The 16,671-nt window shown below is 39.8% G+C and overlaps 4 protein-coding genes across 5 annotated transcripts; 1 reads left to right on the top strand and 3 right to left on the bottom strand.

Moving 5' to 3' along the window:
- Nucleotides 1–3,729: 3,729 nt before the first annotated feature.
- Nucleotides 3,730–5,115, bottom strand: LOC109151886. Its single transcript, XM_019299487.1, has one exon. The coding sequence runs from the start codon at nucleotides 5,113–5,115 to the stop codon at nucleotides 3,730–3,732; it is 1,386 nt and encodes a 461-aa protein (XP_019155032.1).
- A 1,936-nt stretch (nucleotides 5,116–7,051) lies between these two features.
- LOC109151914 (uncharacterized protein At2g23090) lies at nucleotides 7,052–8,906 on the top strand. The gene is made up of 3 exons (XM_019299521.1): nucleotides 7,052–7,209; nucleotides 7,441–7,481; nucleotides 8,628–8,906. Exons 1-3 carry the CDS (start codon nucleotides 7,134–7,136, stop codon nucleotides 8,745–8,747), a joined length of 237 nt encoding a protein of 78 aa, XP_019155066.1. The 5' UTR covers nucleotides 7,052–7,133; the 3' UTR covers nucleotides 8,748–8,906.
- A 171-nt stretch (nucleotides 8,907–9,077) lies between these two features.
- Nucleotides 9,078–12,588, bottom strand: LOC109151913 (casein kinase II subunit alpha-2-like). Of its 2 annotated transcripts, XM_019299519.1 has the most exons (10): nucleotides 12,209–12,588; nucleotides 11,365–11,494; nucleotides 10,812–11,006; nucleotides 10,543–10,700; nucleotides 10,330–10,420; nucleotides 10,054–10,119; nucleotides 9,789–9,871; nucleotides 9,642–9,705; nucleotides 9,501–9,569; nucleotides 9,078–9,391 (listed from the first exon to the last, which is right to left on the bottom strand). In XM_019299519.1, the coding sequence occupies exons 1-10, from the start codon at nucleotides 12,376–12,378 to the stop codon at nucleotides 9,317–9,319; spliced, it is 1,101 nt and encodes a 366-aa protein (XP_019155064.1). In that variant the 5' UTR covers nucleotides 12,379–12,588; the 3' UTR covers nucleotides 9,078–9,316. The 2 variants fall into 2 exon arrangements, with proteins under 2 accessions (XP_019155064.1, XP_019155065.1); XM_019299520.1 differs by lacking the exon at nucleotides 10,054–10,119.
- Nucleotides 12,589–14,459: 1,871 nt separating this feature from the next.
- On the bottom strand, nucleotides 14,460–16,032 carry LOC109151863. The gene is made up of 3 exons (XM_019299466.1): nucleotides 15,741–16,032; nucleotides 15,192–15,375; nucleotides 14,460–15,098 (listed from the first exon to the last, which is right to left on the bottom strand). The coding sequence occupies exons 2-3, from the start codon at nucleotides 15,270–15,272 to the stop codon at nucleotides 14,637–14,639; spliced, it is 543 nt and encodes a 180-aa protein (XP_019155011.1). The 5' UTR covers nucleotides 15,273–15,375; nucleotides 15,741–16,032; the 3' UTR covers nucleotides 14,460–14,636.
- Between the last annotated feature and the right edge of the window lie 639 nt (nucleotides 16,033–16,671).

Genomic DNA, 16,671 nt, shown 5'->3' on the forward strand with positions numbered 1-16,671 from the left:
GAACCACTCGGTACCGAAGGTACCCGAGTCATAGGAATATATCCCTCAGTGCTCCCACCATCTTGTGAACCAACGTTCACTGGTGTAGCTTGGGAATTAGCAACATTGTTGCCATTCCCACTATTGTTGTTCTCAACAACATTCTCCTCCCCTGGATTAACGATAGGTACACCAAGGTTCTCCATTTCTTCTAGGAAATTAGAGATATCAACCAATGGGAAACGAGTATAAGGTTTTAAGATTGTTGGGTAATAAGGTGGAAAAATCCCAAAATAATAATCGTACGGAAAGATTAATATTTTATCGGAAAAACTGGGAAGGAAAAGGTGGAAACTTTGGGTATAGGTTAGCACGAGTTTGAACACAAAGTTCTTTTCCTTAAAACCTTATTTGCTACCTCCCACAAGTGCTAGGAGCGTTGTAGCCTAGGTTTCCCAGGATAAAACGTGCTACGATTCTTTGTTTAAGCACCTAAACAAAGAACCCGACAAACAAAGCAAGAGCAAGAACACTGGTTGGCTAAAGAAGAGAGTAGAAGCAGAAGTTTTGAAGCTAAAGTGTACTGGAATTCCTTTGATTTCTGTTCTGTGTAAAATGTTTCTGCCCTACCTCTCTTTATATAGGACTGTTGGAGGGATAGCAATCAACATGGCCATTAATTGGTATTAAAACCAATTATGTAACACCTATAACAGCCACCCACTAACTAGGATTAAACTAAGATTTAGGATTAAACTCAGATTTAAAATTGGAATTAAACAGTATTAATTTCGTTAACAGATGAGTTTAATCTGCACAACAAGCTGAACTTTTGGGTTTCAGACCGTTGGGGTGCACCTGTTCAGGACACGAGAGTACAACCCGAGAGCGCATCTCTCGTGTTTCTCGTGCTGTGGTGCAACACGAGAGTGCACCTCTCGATGAATATGGAAAGTGATGATTGATTGACTAACAGAATCAGATTACAATTAATACTCTCAGGAAAGAGAACTAACTAATAGCCAATAGACTAGGACTAATCTAGAATACATCAGATAATAAAAATATTAATAATAATAATAAAACCATAGACTAACACTCCCCCTCAAGCGTAAGGTGGGTGATTCACCACATTGAGCTTGGAACGAAGAACACCAAAACGTGCAGCTGGTAGCGGTTTTGTAAAAATATCAGCAAGCTGGTCCTTGGTGGAGACGTAGTGAACCCGGAACTCGCCAGACGAAACTTTGTCTCGGACAAAGTGATAGTCTACCTCGACATGCTTAGTGCGCGCATGAAAGACTGGGTTGGCGCATAAGTATGTCGCTCCAAGATTGTCGCACCAAAGAGTCGGTGGCGTTGCAGAGTCGAGGCCCAACTCACGAAGTAAAGATAGAACCCATGTAACCTCTGCACAAACGTCTGGTAAGCCTTTATATTCGGCTTCAGTTGACGAACGAGCCACTGTACGTTGTTTCCTAGAGACCCATGAGACAAGATTGGTACCTATGAAAACAGCATAACCACTAGTAGACTTACGATCCACTGGACACCCGGCCCAGTCAGAATCCGAGTAGGCATGTATTTCCGCGATCCTGGATGGTGAGATGCGAAACCCATAGTCTAGAGTCCCCTTTATATAGCAGAGAACTCGCTTAAGTAAACCACAATGCTCCTGTGTGGGACTGTGCATAAATTGACACAGTCGGTTGACCGCATAGGATATATCCGGTCGAGTGATGGAAAGATACTGAAGTGCCCCCGCTAGCCGCCTGTACTGTGTGGGATTATCAAAAAGCTCAACGGACTGGCTCACTGGTTGAGTAATGGACGTTGGTGTGGCTAGCGGCTTGCAGTCAGTCATGCCTGCTCGTTGCAGAATGTCTCGCATGTACCGCCGTTGTGTGAGAATCATACCATCTGGAACTGTGATGGTTTCTATGCCAAGAAAGAATGTTGGTGCCCCGAGATCCCGGATTTTAAACGTCGTAGCTAATCGCTTTAGTAGGGATTCAACTAAGACAGCATCATTTCCGAGCATGATGATGTCATCTACATACACAAGCAGAAAGACACGGGAATCTGTAGCCGAATAATGAAACAGAGATACATCTGTTTTGGAGGCAATAAACCCTGTTACAAGTAAGAAATCATGCAGACGGTGAAACCAGCCCCGAGGGGCCTGTTTAAGCCCATATAAGGAACGTTGCAAGTGGCAGACATGATCGGGATGATCGGGGTCCTCATACCCTGGTGGCTGGCGCATGTAGACAGTTTCTGACAAGTGTCCATTCAAGAAGGCGTTGTGAACATCCAGCTGACAGAGTGTCCACCCGCGTGATATGGCAAACGACACTAATATCCGAACTGTGGTCGGTTTGACCACAGGGCTAAATGTCTCAAAAAAGACTTCGCCTGCAACCTGGTTAAAACCCTTGGCCACCAGTCTTGCCTTGTAGCGCTCAACTGAATCATCAGCTTTGCGCTTAGTGCGAAACACCCATTTGCACCCCACAATGTTCATATTCGGTGTAGCAGGAACCAGCTGCCACGTGTTATTATGAAGTAACGCATTGAACTCTTGGTCCATAGCGTCTCGCCACTGTGGATGCCCAACTGCTTGGGAGTAGCAAGTAGGGTCCGTAGTTGAAGCTGTGAGTGCATGCAGTTGTTCTCCAGTCTCTTTAGTCATACGCCGTAGCCGCATGACGTGGGCCCGTTCCAGGGGCCGGGCCCGTGGACCCCTTTTCCTTGTTGCACGATCCGGTGCACGAGGAACAAGAGGTGTTGGTATACTTGGTGATGCTGATATGGTACCACTACCATTTTGGAGAACGGGACTGGAGCCCCATGGTACATTTTGGATGTCAGGCGGCACTTCCCGAATTTCGGGACTAGTTTCTGCAAAAGGAAAAACGGATTCGTCAAAGCGGACGTGACGACAAGTATAGGTTTTCCCGGTGTTTAGGCTCATGCAGCGGTAAACCCTAAAGGACGGTGGAAACCTAAGAAGACACAGGGACTTGACCGATACTCGATTTTATGGCGATTATATGGACGGAGATAGGAAAAACAAAGGCACCCAAACACACGTAGATGTGTGTACATGGGAGGGGCCTTGTAAAGGCGATAATACAGTGTATCAAACTGGAGTGGAGCAGACGGGAGTCGATTGATTAGGAAGGTGGCTGTTTCAAACGCGTGATCCCAATAACGTTGTGGGACAGACGCTTGTGCCATTAGAGCCAAGCCGGTCTCAACAATATGCCGATGCCGGTGTTCCACACGGCCATTTTGCTCGTGTGTTTAGGCGCACGATTGTCTGTGGACAATCCCTAATTTGGAGAAAAGTTTGTGTAATTTTTGGTATTCCCCTCCCAAGTCGGACTGAATGGACTTGATAGAACACGAAAAAGTGCGTTCTACCGTCGCCCGAAAAACGTCAAAGATTTTATATATGTCGGTTTTAAGACGTAGAGGATAATACCAACAGTATCGGGTGTTATCATCTACGAATAGTACAAAATAACGGGAGCCATCTGCAGAAATAACTGGCGCGGGGCCCCATATATCAGTGAAAATTAAATCGAGTACATTATTACTTGACTTGACTACCCTATCTAAAGGAAATCGGGCAGCTTTGCCAAGTTGACACGGAGAACATAATTTGGGAACAGCAACTTTATTTGACTCAACGGGGCATTCTCGCAAAACACGATGAAGCGCTTGACTGTGTGGGTGACCGAGACGCTAATGCCAGACCATGGAAGTGGCACGAGCCGAAACAAACGCATAATGTGCACTAGGAACTGACAGCGAATACAAGCCCCCCGAGCTTGGCCCTTTAAGCAAGACCGTCTGAGTGATGCAGTCCTTCACAACAAAAAACGTGGGGTGAAACTCAAAATAGCAGTTATTATCTCTAGTAAAACGGCTAACAGATAATAACGACGCAGACAGTTCAGGGACATGTAAAATATTAGACACTTTTAAAGCTTTATTAACAGACGGAATTGCTGCATGACCCACACGCGAGATGGCCAAACCTGTGCCATCGCCCACTCGCAAAACGTCGTCACCGTGATACTCCTCGGATTGCGTGAGCATGCTGGAATCGGGGGTAACATGCATTGAAGCTCCCGTGTCCGGCAGCCAGGTTGTCACCGAGGGCGAGGACGCCGGCGCTGATCCACCACCTACGACTGCTACATGGGCAGACGGCGGCGGTTCGGAGTACCGCCGGTAACAAAACGCGGCGGAGTGTCCCTGCTTGCTGCATATCTGGCAGCGCACCCCGCCTGACCAGCCACGGCCTCCTCTGCCGCCACGCTGGTTGTCGCGTCCTCCACCACCACGCGACTGCCGACTGCCATCTCCATGCTGACGACGACCACGACCGGCATACATCGCTGAGAGAGGTCCGGTCGCTGCTGCCGGTGTGTGTTTCGGGAAATCATCCTCGTGGATGAATTGTTGGGCCTGGAGAAAATCCGCCAATTGCGGAATGGATACAGGCGTGCTGTTGATCGCCAACGCAGAGGCCATCGACCTGAACTCCGGCCTTAATCCTTGGAAGACATACAAATTCTGCTCCGACGGCGTGAGAGTCCTCCCGGCAAGTGTGAGGTCTTGAACAAGATGCTGCGCCCTGCCTAGATATTCTGAGGTGGAGCTGTCTCCTTGGCGAAGGGATTGGATCTGCCCAAGCAGATTGAGACAACGAACCTGCGTGGATGATCCCAAAGCCGTCTCTGCTACCGTCCAGACACCACGAGCGGTGGTTTGTCTAAGAGCTAGATACATCACCTCCTCAGACAGGGAGGAGATCAAAAGCGAGAGAATGGATGCATCTTGTTGCACCCAAGCAGCATAGGCCGGATTCTCCGTGGTGGAGATGGTGTCGCTGGAGTTGTCACCGGCGGGAACTTCTAGGAACGGTGATGGCTGTGATCGCGTACCATCTACAAAGCTTAATAATCCTTGACCCCGGAGAAACGGGATCACCTGAGTCTGCCAGTACAAGTAGTTCCGATGCGTGAGCTTGAGCGACACGAAGTGATGTGCGCTCGTTAGGGTGTTGGAATAATTATTTGGGGAGGAGATGGTGGTCACGGTACGCTCAGAGCTACTCGACATTGTCGACGGAAAAAAAAATTTGCGTGAGATTTGCCTGGCTAACTGATACCAAATGAATATGGAAAGTGATGATTGATTGACTAACAGAATCAGATTACAATTAATACTCTCAGGAGAGAGAACTAACTAATAGCCAATAGACTAGGACTAATCTACAATACATCAGATAATAACAATATTAATAATAATAATAAAACCATAGACTAACAGTGTTCACCATTGCACGAGAGTTGTGTTCTCGGTGCACCACAACCTCTCGTGCTGCTCTCGGTTTCGGCCGAACCAAGTGACTATATCGGTTAGCCCGCAGGTGCCGGCGCACACGAGCTCGGGCTTGAATCAAGCCTCTTCAATCTCGTTAGTTGGAATTTGATTTGCCCCCCCCCCCCCCCCCCCACGCGCGCGCGAGAGAGAGAGCCTCTATGCTATACAATTCTACAAGCTCCAAAAGAGCTCTTGTATATAAGGGGGGCAAATCCTCTTTCCAAACCAATGTAGGACAAAAGCTCACTTTTTCCCTTCATTTTCTAACTCAAATGGGTCTACTTTGAGAATCAATATCTCATTCACCCATTATCCGTTTTGAGCGTACAATATATCAATCTCTTCGTCTCACTACGAAGAACCCGAATCCACTTTGACCCGACCCAAATCGGAAGTGGACCCCACTGATAATTGTACCACAAAATAGCCACTTAACATGTCATTTTATGCCATTTTAAGCTATTTTTTCCAACTACACAATCCCATCATATTTAGTTATTTACATATTTACCCGTAGTGCAATTAAGCTTAGCCGTTTTAACTTTTATTTGGTTTTTTTTTTTTTTAATTTAACCATTTGTGCAATCTCAGCCATCTAAATTCGCAATCTAATGGTTGTATATTATAAAATACAGATATCATCCTAGCTCACTTTATCCTTACCATTTGTATATGTGTGCGCGTGGGGAACTTTAATGATGTAAGAACAATTTTGTCGAATAAAAATGATAATATAATATTTGTTAAGTAATGTACAATTGTATATTCTAAAAATACAAGATAAAAAAATATTAATAATATAATGACCTAAATCATTATCAATAATGCAAAAACATAATTAAAATATTGAGTCTTGTTTTAAATAATCAAAAGAAGATTAATTAAACGAAAAAAGGAAAAAAAAAAAAAAACTTAACCTAGATTTGTTTTTTTTTTAAGTGCAAGAAAATGATTTTCACGGTTCTTTATTTGTAATCTTTGATGCTCAAAATTGAATGCTATGTATATAGTATGGCTAATTAATTGATCGAAGTTCATGTTAAATTTTATATTGTATTTTTAATACACTATACCATATTAATAGTCTCTGATTGAGATGTGGTTCGAACCTAAGACGTTCTTTATGGAAGTCAATAAGTTAAGAATAATAAATAATTAACGGAATATACCGTTACTAATATTTACAAGGACGAAAATGATATAATAGATGGTAAATTAAAAAAATAATAAAAAATATTAAAATTAAAATAATATGAATCATTTATTCAATATTTTTTAATTTTGACTTATTAAATTAAGGATAAGTAGAAGTAGATATGAATATATTTTTTTTTTATTATAAGAAAAGGGATACCCTATATATATACACTACTTGTCTCAACCAATGTTTAAACCCATCATCTCCCACTTAGGAGAGCAATTTGATACCAGTAGACTACAAGTCACATAGTAGTAAATATGAATATATGATAGACCAAATCAAGCAGCGGACAAAAATGGGTTTTTCTCCAAATAAAAATAAAAATATACCAAAAAAGAATAATAAAAAACAGCGCAGGCGCGTAGCTCGTTGGTGGAGAATTTACAATAAGGTCCTCGTATAGGAACTGCAAAGTTACGTAATTAAGGGCAATACGCAAGTGTTAATTGGTATATAAAATAATAAAAATATAGGTTTTTGCTTCCCCGTTCCGAAGGTCGGGAAGAGGAGAGAATCATATTTCATATCATTAGGGTCTCAGGCCAACGCAACCATGGGCGGCGGAAACGCTCAGAAATCTAAGATGGCTCGCGAGAAGAATCTCGAGAAGATGAAAGCAGCCGGGAAAGGTGATTCATTGTTTTCTGCTCATCGAATAACAATAATTAATGTTCCAGTTTCTCCCCATCCCCTCAATTATACGTATCTGCCTTCCACAATTCAACGGTGACGAGTTTGTTTGATTTTCTGTATTTTTATTCCAAACAAAAAGTTTTTTTTTTTTTTAAATCCCGTTTTGCGCGTCTATAGTTGAAGTTAATTTTCGCTTAAAGTTGTTTACTTACAGCCGAATTGTGCAGGAAGTCAGCTGGAAAGCAACAAGAAGGCCATGAATATCCAGGTACTCCTTTGCTCCTGAAGTTATTATTGGATTAATTGTTGTGTGTTTTACACTATATGATCTTAGATCAGTTAGATGGAAAGGGGGTTTCTGATTCAGGTTTGGTTTTCAATTTTTTATTTGTTACATATGTCTGAATTCAGTAGGGTAAGCAGCCTTCTGCCATTTCCCTAGAGTAAAAAATATATATAGTATTAAAGGAAATGCATCAAGGATAGCTTTGAGTTAAATTTCTATAATTAACTTTGCTAGCTTGTGCATAAGGAAAATGTTCAGATTCTGCGAAACTCATTCTACTCCATGGTTTAAGTTGTTTAACTTTTCAAAAAAAAAAAAAATTTTAAAAAGTTGTTTAACTTATAAGATCCTTACCAGTTACCACCTTGAACTTTGGACAAATCCTCCACTGTTGAGGTGTTTCATTTATAAGATTCTTACCACCCTTCAATCTTGCACCAATACCCGAATATGTGACTTGTTTTAGTCTGCCCTGGATGGGGAGTGGCCTCTTGTTTCATACATCCTGTCCTGTAGCAGATCAGCCTATGCTTCTTGCATTTTGAGTGATGAGGAAAACTCAGAGACACTACCTGAGTGTATGCATTGCATAAATGTTGACCGGCTCAAACTAAGAAGACTAATAAACCGCTCTTGTGGGGTGCTTCTTGGATTTTCCTTTTACGTAACTTGGCTTATGATGGGTGTATGGTAGTATCTCCATTGTCATTGCTAATCTCATCATAATGCTATCTTCTTTGCAAAGTTTGCAATGACATTTGGTAGATGAACATTTAAAGAATAGTTAAATGCATTGTCTACTTTGATCAAAGATATCTTCTAGGTACTCGAGACTAATCATGTCATTTTGTCTTGCTGCCATTTTATCATGAAAGTGGGCCAGAAATGTGGATTTTACAAGTGAATTTTTCCTTATGAATGTTAGGCTTCAATTATATTCATTTCAAAGGGAATGGAATTCCTGATAATCTACTTCTTTTACTCTGGATCTAGTCTGTCTTACAGAAGACACCCGTTTTTGGGCTTAAATCTTTGGTCAATCCCGTTTATTGTGAATTGCTTATCTTGAAAGTGGACACGTAAATTTGGGTGTTATGCTAATCAATCTCTTTGCTTGGATGGTGGCAGTGCAAAGTGTGTATGCAGACATTTATGTGCACAACATCAGAGGTGAAGTGCAGGGAACATGCTGAAGCGAAACACCCCAAGGCTGATGTTTCTACTTGTTTTCCTCATCTCAAAAAGTGAAATATTTCTGTTGTTATAAACTATTTATAGATATGGTAATATCTGTCACCTGTTTCAACTATGACAGTCCAAGCAAGTTATTGAATGTGCATTGCATGGTTGTTTATGAGACTCCCAAGTTGTTTAAGTGACAAATATATATATACATATTTTCATCCAGATGTCTTATTTCATATTCCATTTTTTATTGTTTTTTTTTTGGTACAGTAACAGAAGTTCCACAGAAATGACAGAATTCCCATTTTTAAAATCAAACAAAATTGGTTTTGATATTGTATCATAACAGTCTAGGTAACAGGACATCTCTGGGAAGGGAATTAATATCAATGCCACAATAAAAACAAAATTTACGAACAAAACTGGGGTTTTGATATGGTATCATAACAATCTAGGTAACAGTACATCTCTGGGAATTATATCAATGGCACAACAAAATAAAGAAACAAAATTTACGTGGTTCGGTAATATGCCTACATCATGCGAGATGTGGGAGACTGTACAAAATGAGACATACACAACTCAACTCTGCACCCCATTGCGCGAAAATTATATCAGTATGGGTCTCTCCTTCAGAGTTCAGACCATGAATGTGGCTGCTTTCTGCCATTTTCAGCAGCCCTCACTAGCAAGAAATATGGGTGAGCCTAAAACACAGTGCAGTTATGTGAGAGACTGAGGTTAAATTGTTTGAGGGTTAAAGAAACAAAGTGATGCTGTTAGCAACTATCTATGCATATAAGCAAGCAGGATTACCATTGCTTCTCTTGCTGTGAGCCTATCCTGATGATCATATCGAAGAAGTTTGTCGAGAAAATCAATGGCCTGCAAGTGCACCTCAATGTCGTCGGAAAAGGTCCAGAGTAAAACGGCTATTAATCTGGGTGAAAACATTACCTCAGGCGATACTAGATGTTGATTATCTGCATTTATAAATTTGGACCAGGGCTTTCTGCTGTGCCTGAGAATATACAAATGAAAAAAGCCATGGTTCTGAAGAAGCCAGCTTTTGGCATTCAACATGTTAAAGGACAAAAATTATACCTCCCAACCATAGCGACAAGCTGAGGATCAAGCTCTAAATGATATTTCTGCAAATATGCATTCAACTTGTCTGTCCCAAGAACCTTAAAACAAGGTATTCAGTCCATCAGATACCAAATAAAATTAGCAGCCACCAAACTAACCGTGTCTCTTCCTTTAACTTGATCAGTTTCACAAACCGCGATAAAAATATCCATCAACCACCAACATTTTGACTATTGAACATAGATTAGTTACTAACCCAAACTTCTAAGCTTCAAGATACCTTGGCAATTTTGACAAGCTGGTCTTGGTTATCCCGTCCTTTAAAGAAAGGTTCATTGCGGAAGATCTTCATAGAGAAGAGAACAAAATCAACCAGATTGACTCAGAAGGAATAATATAAAAAAGAGGAAAGAATAGAAAAAACAAGAAAGAATTAAAATTCAAGCTCATTTTCTAATCCTCATAAGATGTCCCCAGCCTAGGACAGTCTTGCGTCTTGACTGTTTATACATGAATAAAGAACAGGATAACCAAACACGAGTAGATGAATGCTTACCATTCCAGCAAACATGCAGCCAAGGCTCCACATATCCAAAGAATAGTCATAGTCTTGCAACTCAACCAGAAGTTCAGGACCCTTAAAGTACCTGAACAATAGTATTTTTTCATCATGATTTCAGTATGCATTACAGTTCAAACTGTTATAAAGTAAAAGATTATTGTAGGCTTTTGCAAGGCCCTGCCTTTACACATAGGAGTTAGTTCGTACCTTGAAGCCACACGTACATTATATTTCTTTCCTGGGTGGTAAAATTCAGCAAGCCCCCAATCAATCAAGCGAAGCTTTCGCAACTCATGGTCTATCATAACATTATGAGGCTTGACATCTCTATGCATTATTCCACGCGAATGACAATAGTCTAACGCCTGCAGTTTCATCAAGAATTTAAAATTTTCATTTTTCCTCTACAAATGTCAACTTAAGATCATCTTAGAGAAGGGAAAAATAAACGCACCTATTTAATCCTACATTCTTACCTCAAGAAGCTCATATATGTAGTAACTTATGTCATAATCTGTTAATGTGGAGTATAAAACCTTGAAATCCGTATTCTTCACATACTCAAATATCAAGCTTGGAGTTTTTGAGTGCTGATCCCTGACAGTGTTGAGAAGTTTGACAATATTTGGCCCACCATAGAGGTTTTGCAATATTTTGATCTCTCTCTTTATCTGTGATTGATTATGAAAGTAAACATGTGTCAACACTTCACATGGACCATTTCATAGTTCAAGCGAAAAGGAAAAGAAAGATAATGCAATGCACATGATCAAATCGATATTCAATTTAAAGAGAAGAAATGTTTCTTTAGATACAACACGTAATGCTCTATAAAAGCAACAATGGAACTGTGAAGATGTTGAAAAGGCAAAAATAGAATGTGCATCTAAAAGAGAACGCTCTTAACCAGAATATTAATAGCATTCTTCCTTTACCATTTCTATAAATGAATCACAAAGAATTAACTTTCATTAACCTTCCCCATGCAAATATTATCTGCAATGGCAAGAGATAAAGAAGTTTCCCAACCTTTTTCTTCTTAACCGGCTTCAGAATCTTAATTATGCACTTCTCGTTGCTACTAACACGTATTCCCTCATAAACTTCACTGTACTTTCCTCTTCCAACTTTTCGAATGATTTTGTAGTCATCCTCATTACTGCAATAATAATACCAAACATTAACATGCAAATCCTGGTACTGTCAAAAACAGACACGAGGATGGAAAGCGTAATGAGAACCATCATTCTTTGTCTTCAAATCCACATCTTAAGTTCTTAACTACCAATGGATCATATGTAAGGAAGGAACATGCTTACCTTTGTGCCTGAAATTGGTTCCACAAAACACATTCAGTTTAGCAAGGCAATGAAACACTTTTTTTAATCCTTTAATGATAAACTAAGATTGCAAAGAAGGAAATTGCACTCAAAGAGGGCAACCCAGCCAAGTTGGTGAGGTTGTTAGCATAGTAACTACATTGTTACAAGTTCGACTCCCATGAGAGGAGCGGCCTATTAAACTTCTAACTTCTTAGTTTGAGCCGGACAACTTAAAGCTAGTTTAGCTCTAGGATCAATGAACATCCTCCCTCATAACTCAAAAAAAAAAATAATAATAAATAATAATAATAATAATAATAATAATAATAATAATAATAATAATAATAATAATAATAAATTGCACTCAAAAGAGCAGTTGAACAGGGAACCTAACAATAGAACAGCTAAAGATTTGCCATTCAAGATTACAATGCGTTTTCAAGTATGCAAAATATATGAATTTCCCCCTTCTATCTATCAAGATCAGAACTTGATCAAATGTCATTATGCCTAAAACCTCATTGCTGCATTTCAGAAAGTGGAATACTTACCCCCACTGAACAGTGAAGGACTCGTAGTCCCAGTACTCCCGAGGACGAAGCACGTTGACATCGGCGTACACTCGAGCTTCCGACATGGCTCTCTTCGCAATCCCTGCCTCCGACAAGTTAAGGAAGCCGGTTGTCGACGATTGCTTACTTTGGGCACAAGACGGCGGCATGCGGCGGAGGTTAGGGTGTTCCGCAATCGGCGCACGCAGAGCTATGATGGCACACACGAGAGATAAACGGAAAAAAAGCTGCCCGCATCTCTCCGGTGACGCCACCGCCGCCAGCCCGCTTCTCACTGTTCATCACCCTCCCGTCCCACAAGCGATGATATCAACGCGCCTCACTTTCTTCTACTTTACCTCCTAAAATTATTTCTTAATACTCACTTTGTAAAAAAAAAAAATAATAGGGATAAGGGTTAAGTCCTCCTATTATACTCAAAAATGTAGAATTAAACATTTCAACTTCAAAAAAACCTCCAATTAAAATTTCAAAGTTACAAAAAAAATAATAATAAATAAATAAAAAATTACAGTTACACTATTTTGTAGGTTATCTCCAGGTAACCTGTAAATTATTTATTAATTTGATTTTTTAAGTTTATTTGACAGGCTAATGTAGCATCCACATATTTTTAGAAAAGGTAGATTATATTAAATTTTTATTTTAATTAAATAAGTAATAATAATAATAATAAATTTTAAAAATAATCTTGTTGTCGGTTGTTGATCATCGGTGTTTATTCTCGGAAGATGGCATCATGACGTTCTGAATCATCGTTTTTTTCGAAGAATAGTGACCTTCTTCTTGAGAATGGCGTCATGGCCTTCTTCCACATTTGGAAGAAGGTCGCCGCTGCGGCGCTGCCTTCTTCCAGATTTGGAAGAAGGCAGTCAGGGCCATCTTCCAGACCTGAAAGAATGTCAGCATGATGCCTTCTTCAAGGTCTGGAAGAAGGCTGCGACGCCTTCTTCCCAGAAGAAGGCACGTGTACTGCACGCGCCAGTCTAGGCGCCTAAGTGCCAACACGCATGCGGAACCTTCTCTTTTGTCCTACTCGTGTGAGTCCCATAAAATATTAGCTTTGTAAGAGAAAAAATTTTCATTCCCATTTGTAGAAAAACCTCTCCATAATTTTTCTTCCTCAAAAATCGTGAAAAAAAGTTATGTTGTAGATGCTCTAAGAAAATGAACTGAAATTTGTGCTATGCAGCTCAATTGATTTGTAGGTACAATAAATGAAAGCCATGGTTACCATGTAGTAAGGATTCCTTGTGGTCATCAACCATGATTTACTTTTTACCATTATGACGGGTCAGTTGTGGGCTTCTAGGGGCGAGAGAATCTGAATGCAGTTCAATTGAATTTTAGGCAATTAGTAATAAGTAATAACACATCATCTATCTTTGGTAGTGATAATATTTGAGTTACACGTAATATGATAGACTCCTTGTGAATCACATCAACTTTATTTTATCCTTTCACTATTCTAACGGATCGAGATGTGAATGTTTTAGAGCAAGAAAATTTTCCCTAGGCAAAAGAACATAACAGAATCTGGGGACAGCCTAGCATTCATTGGCCTCAATTGAATTCTGCAGCCAAATCGTGACATTAAAGAAGATAATATAAAAATGATGATGCTTTTCAAATAATGGATGTTTCTTAAAGCTTTCCCCATAGAAGATTCAGATGCATTCAACTCAATCCAAACATTACATCAGGATATATAAAAACTATGCTGCCCAGAAGCATTTTCTATTTGGACTTGGAATCTGATGTTCGTTTGGTGGGAGACAATCTCGAAGCCTCGAGCTTTCCTATTCACGTCTGGTTCCACGTGGTAGGTGGAGCATGAACATTAAACAGGATCAAATGTTAGTTGAGGAAAACTAAACAATGTTTTGCTTTGCTCATTCCATGATAAAAAAAAAATACTAAAACAAAATTTGGGTCTGCATCAGATTCCTCCCAGTTTGTTCCTATTATGTGGGTTGAACAATAATTCTTGCAAGATTGATTTTTTTTTGGAGAGATCGCAGGTATTAGAGGGAATCTTGGAGGAAAATCATTGAAAATCTTTAGTCCAACTAATACTAGCTAGCACACAAACATATAAGATTGTAAAATCAGTTAATTCTTGAGTAGTAAATTGTGAGTCAGAGGGGCTAGGGCGTTTCGATCCCTCTTCACATGTGGGACAACTCATGAGATTCCCTGTAGATATTTTCAGATATAGACAATTGTGGTGTTTATCTGCTGAAATCTGAGCCATTTTCTTGGCTCCAATCTGTGTTAGTAAAGCAAAGAAATGGAGAATTGACAAGTGTGAAAAAGGCTCTACTGATAGAAGAAAAAACTGCACACAATTAACAATCACAGAAGCTAGTCTAGCATGTTATGATCATCTGTTTTTCAAACTTCAACTTCAAGTCATGTTTAGGCTCAAGAACTGGAAAAGCCAAGGAGGGTGGGTCTTCTTCATCTGATCTTGTGTAAACTGCTGTGCAGGAGGAGCATTGGATCTGCTTTTGATTTCACCAAGATTTGACTCTGCAGCCTTCCCTGAACTGCTCCTCCTTACATGGCTAGAATAATCTGAGGAGGAAGAGGAAAAGCTGAGAGCAGAATCTGAAGCCGCCTCTGCTGCTTTCCTCCTGCGATTATTGTAACACGATGGGCCTAATGTCAGCTCCAGCTTGCTCTCGTCGTCTTCGATTCCCAGATCACCAGACTCCCCAATGCACTCTTCTTCTGCAGTCCCCTTGCTGGAATTTGAATTGGTAATAGCAGCTTTCTTGGCACCCTTCTGGCTTTCTTGCCTTTTCTGCTCTGCAATGTTCTTCATTAGCCCCTTCTGGATTCGATACAGACGATGAAGCTCATAAACCTGGATGCAAATTAAATGGTAACAAGCCTTAGCAGTTAAAATCACTGCAATTGAGAAAAACAAATTAACCATGAACAGACAACAACCCAGTACCTGGTATCTGAAGGTTTCCTCATGCTTTAACATAGCCATCTTCATAGATTCCTTATCATATGGATTAACAACCTTTTCCATTGCAGTAAAAACCTGCAGAATTCTGGGTTTCTCAGCACCCTTTTCTTGGCACTTGCAGCCCCTCACCCTCCCTCAGTTTATGTCTCCCTTTATAGACCTTGGGCTACAAAAAAGGGTGGTTAAATCCACACATGCCATTATCAAATATCTGAGCATGGCACAATAATTTCACTGTCATCATAACAGTTTCTGCCTTGTGATGATGCAACATTTGATAGATATTTCACCTCTCCACCAGGTCAATGTCAACCCACATTTCAAACAATTCCCCTTTAAACTTCAAACTTAACAATTAAGATATGACACTAGGCAGAATCATGATATGATGTTCCTGCAGGCTGCAGCCTATTATGCAAATCATATTCCTAATCTAATTTAATTATGATGTCTGCATTTAAGAAACACAATTAAGCTAGAATGAAAAGTACAGCATAGAAATGAAGAATCAGAGATTAGCTAGGTTCATACCTTGAAGAGCTAGGTAGCTAGAAGAATCTTGAGACTAGGGGGTAGCCCAGAATTGAATTGAAGATGAAGTGGATAAGAACAACAATAGAATCCTAGTACTGACGAGGAAGAATTTTAAGGTTGTGGGTTTTACTACACAGAGATCGAAATGAAAGCAGTATTTGCTGGGGATGTGATGATGATGATGGGAAGATCGAGGTAGGGAAGAAGTGGCCAATAACATTCCAGTTTTGTGAAAGAGATGGATGCCCCCTAGAGCAGCTCATATTAAATATGGGATCATATATCTTCGGAAAATTATAAGCTAAGGTTTGATTAATTAATTAAGTATTAATGATGGGTGTTTATATATTGATCAGAAATGCCGGGCGATTTCGCACTACTTAATTAAGGTAACAACTAAGAATCACATGCATGCCCACAATTATATATTGCTTCTGCACAGTTGTCTCGACAATACCCATCACACCACCTGTGAATTCAATCCGGATCTTATGATCACGTCGGATTCCATCTTAGCCGTACGCTCTGTGTGTACATGCACTAATCATCCAGTTTAACTCAACTTTATCCAAATACATTTTATTGAAAAAAATTTCATTTTTTTTAATTGAAATATCTGACTCATTCCTTTAATTATAGGGTATTCACATTTACTCCATTAATCATAGATGACCATAGTCCGGTTTGAATTCGTAGGTTTGCAGCTTGAACTAAACTAGCTACTTTGCAAACCTAACCGAAATAATTATCCCGACTATTTCGATTCTGGTTTATAAATTATATAGGAACCAAAGTTACGGGTTCAAATTTTCAACCGGGTAGTTTTAATTCCAAACTAGAAACTAAAAATATAGTTATTATTATTATTATTATTATTATTATTATTATTATTATTATTATGTGGAATTTGATTATAATTAAAATTTTA

Source organism: Ipomoea nil, unplaced genomic scaffold (genome assembly GCF_001879475.1).
Source record: "Ipomoea nil cultivar Tokyo-kokei standard unplaced genomic scaffold, Asagao_1.1 scaffold2297, whole genome shotgun sequence".
NCBI lineage: Eukaryota > Viridiplantae > Streptophyta > Magnoliopsida > Solanales > Convolvulaceae > Ipomoea > Ipomoea nil.

Excerpts from the sequence above, each read along its gene's own strand:
- LOC109151886 (XM_019299487.1), bottom strand. The coding sequence starts at position 5,115 with ATGTCGAGTAGCTCTGAGCGTACCGTGACCACCATCTCCTCCCCAAAT.
- LOC109151914 (XM_019299521.1), top strand. The coding sequence starts at position 7,134 with ATGGGCGGCGGAAACGCTCAGAAATCTAAGATGGCTCGCGAGAAGAAT. Across the intron at positions 7,210-7,440 it reads GATGAAAGCAGCCGGGAAAG|GAAGTCAGCTGGAAAGCAAC; the intron begins GTGATTCATTGT and ends CGAATTGTGCAG. Across the intron at positions 7,482-8,627 it reads AGAAGGCCATGAATATCCAG|TGCAAAGTGTGTATGCAGAC; the intron begins GTACTCCTTTGC and ends GGATGGTGGCAG.
- LOC109151913 (XM_019299519.1), bottom strand. The coding sequence starts at position 12,378 with ATGCCGCCGTCTTGTGCCCAAAGTAAGCAATCGTCGACAACCGGCTTC. Across the intron at positions 11,495-12,208 it reads TCCTTCACTGTTCAGTGGGG|TAATGAGGATGACTACAAAA; the intron begins GTAAGTATTCCA and ends TTATTATTGCAG. Across the intron at positions 10,120-10,329 it reads GCTGCATGTTTGCTGGAATG|ATCTTCCGCAATGAACCTTT; the intron begins GTAAGCATTCAT and ends TTCTCTATGAAG.
- LOC109151863 (XM_019299466.1), bottom strand. The coding sequence starts at position 15,272 with ATGGAAAAGGTTGTTAATCCATATGATAAGGAATCTATGAAGATGGCT. Across the intron at positions 15,099-15,191 it reads AGGAAACCTTCAGATACCAG|GTTTATGAGCTTCATCGTCT; the intron begins GTACTGGGTTGT and ends ATTTGCATCCAG.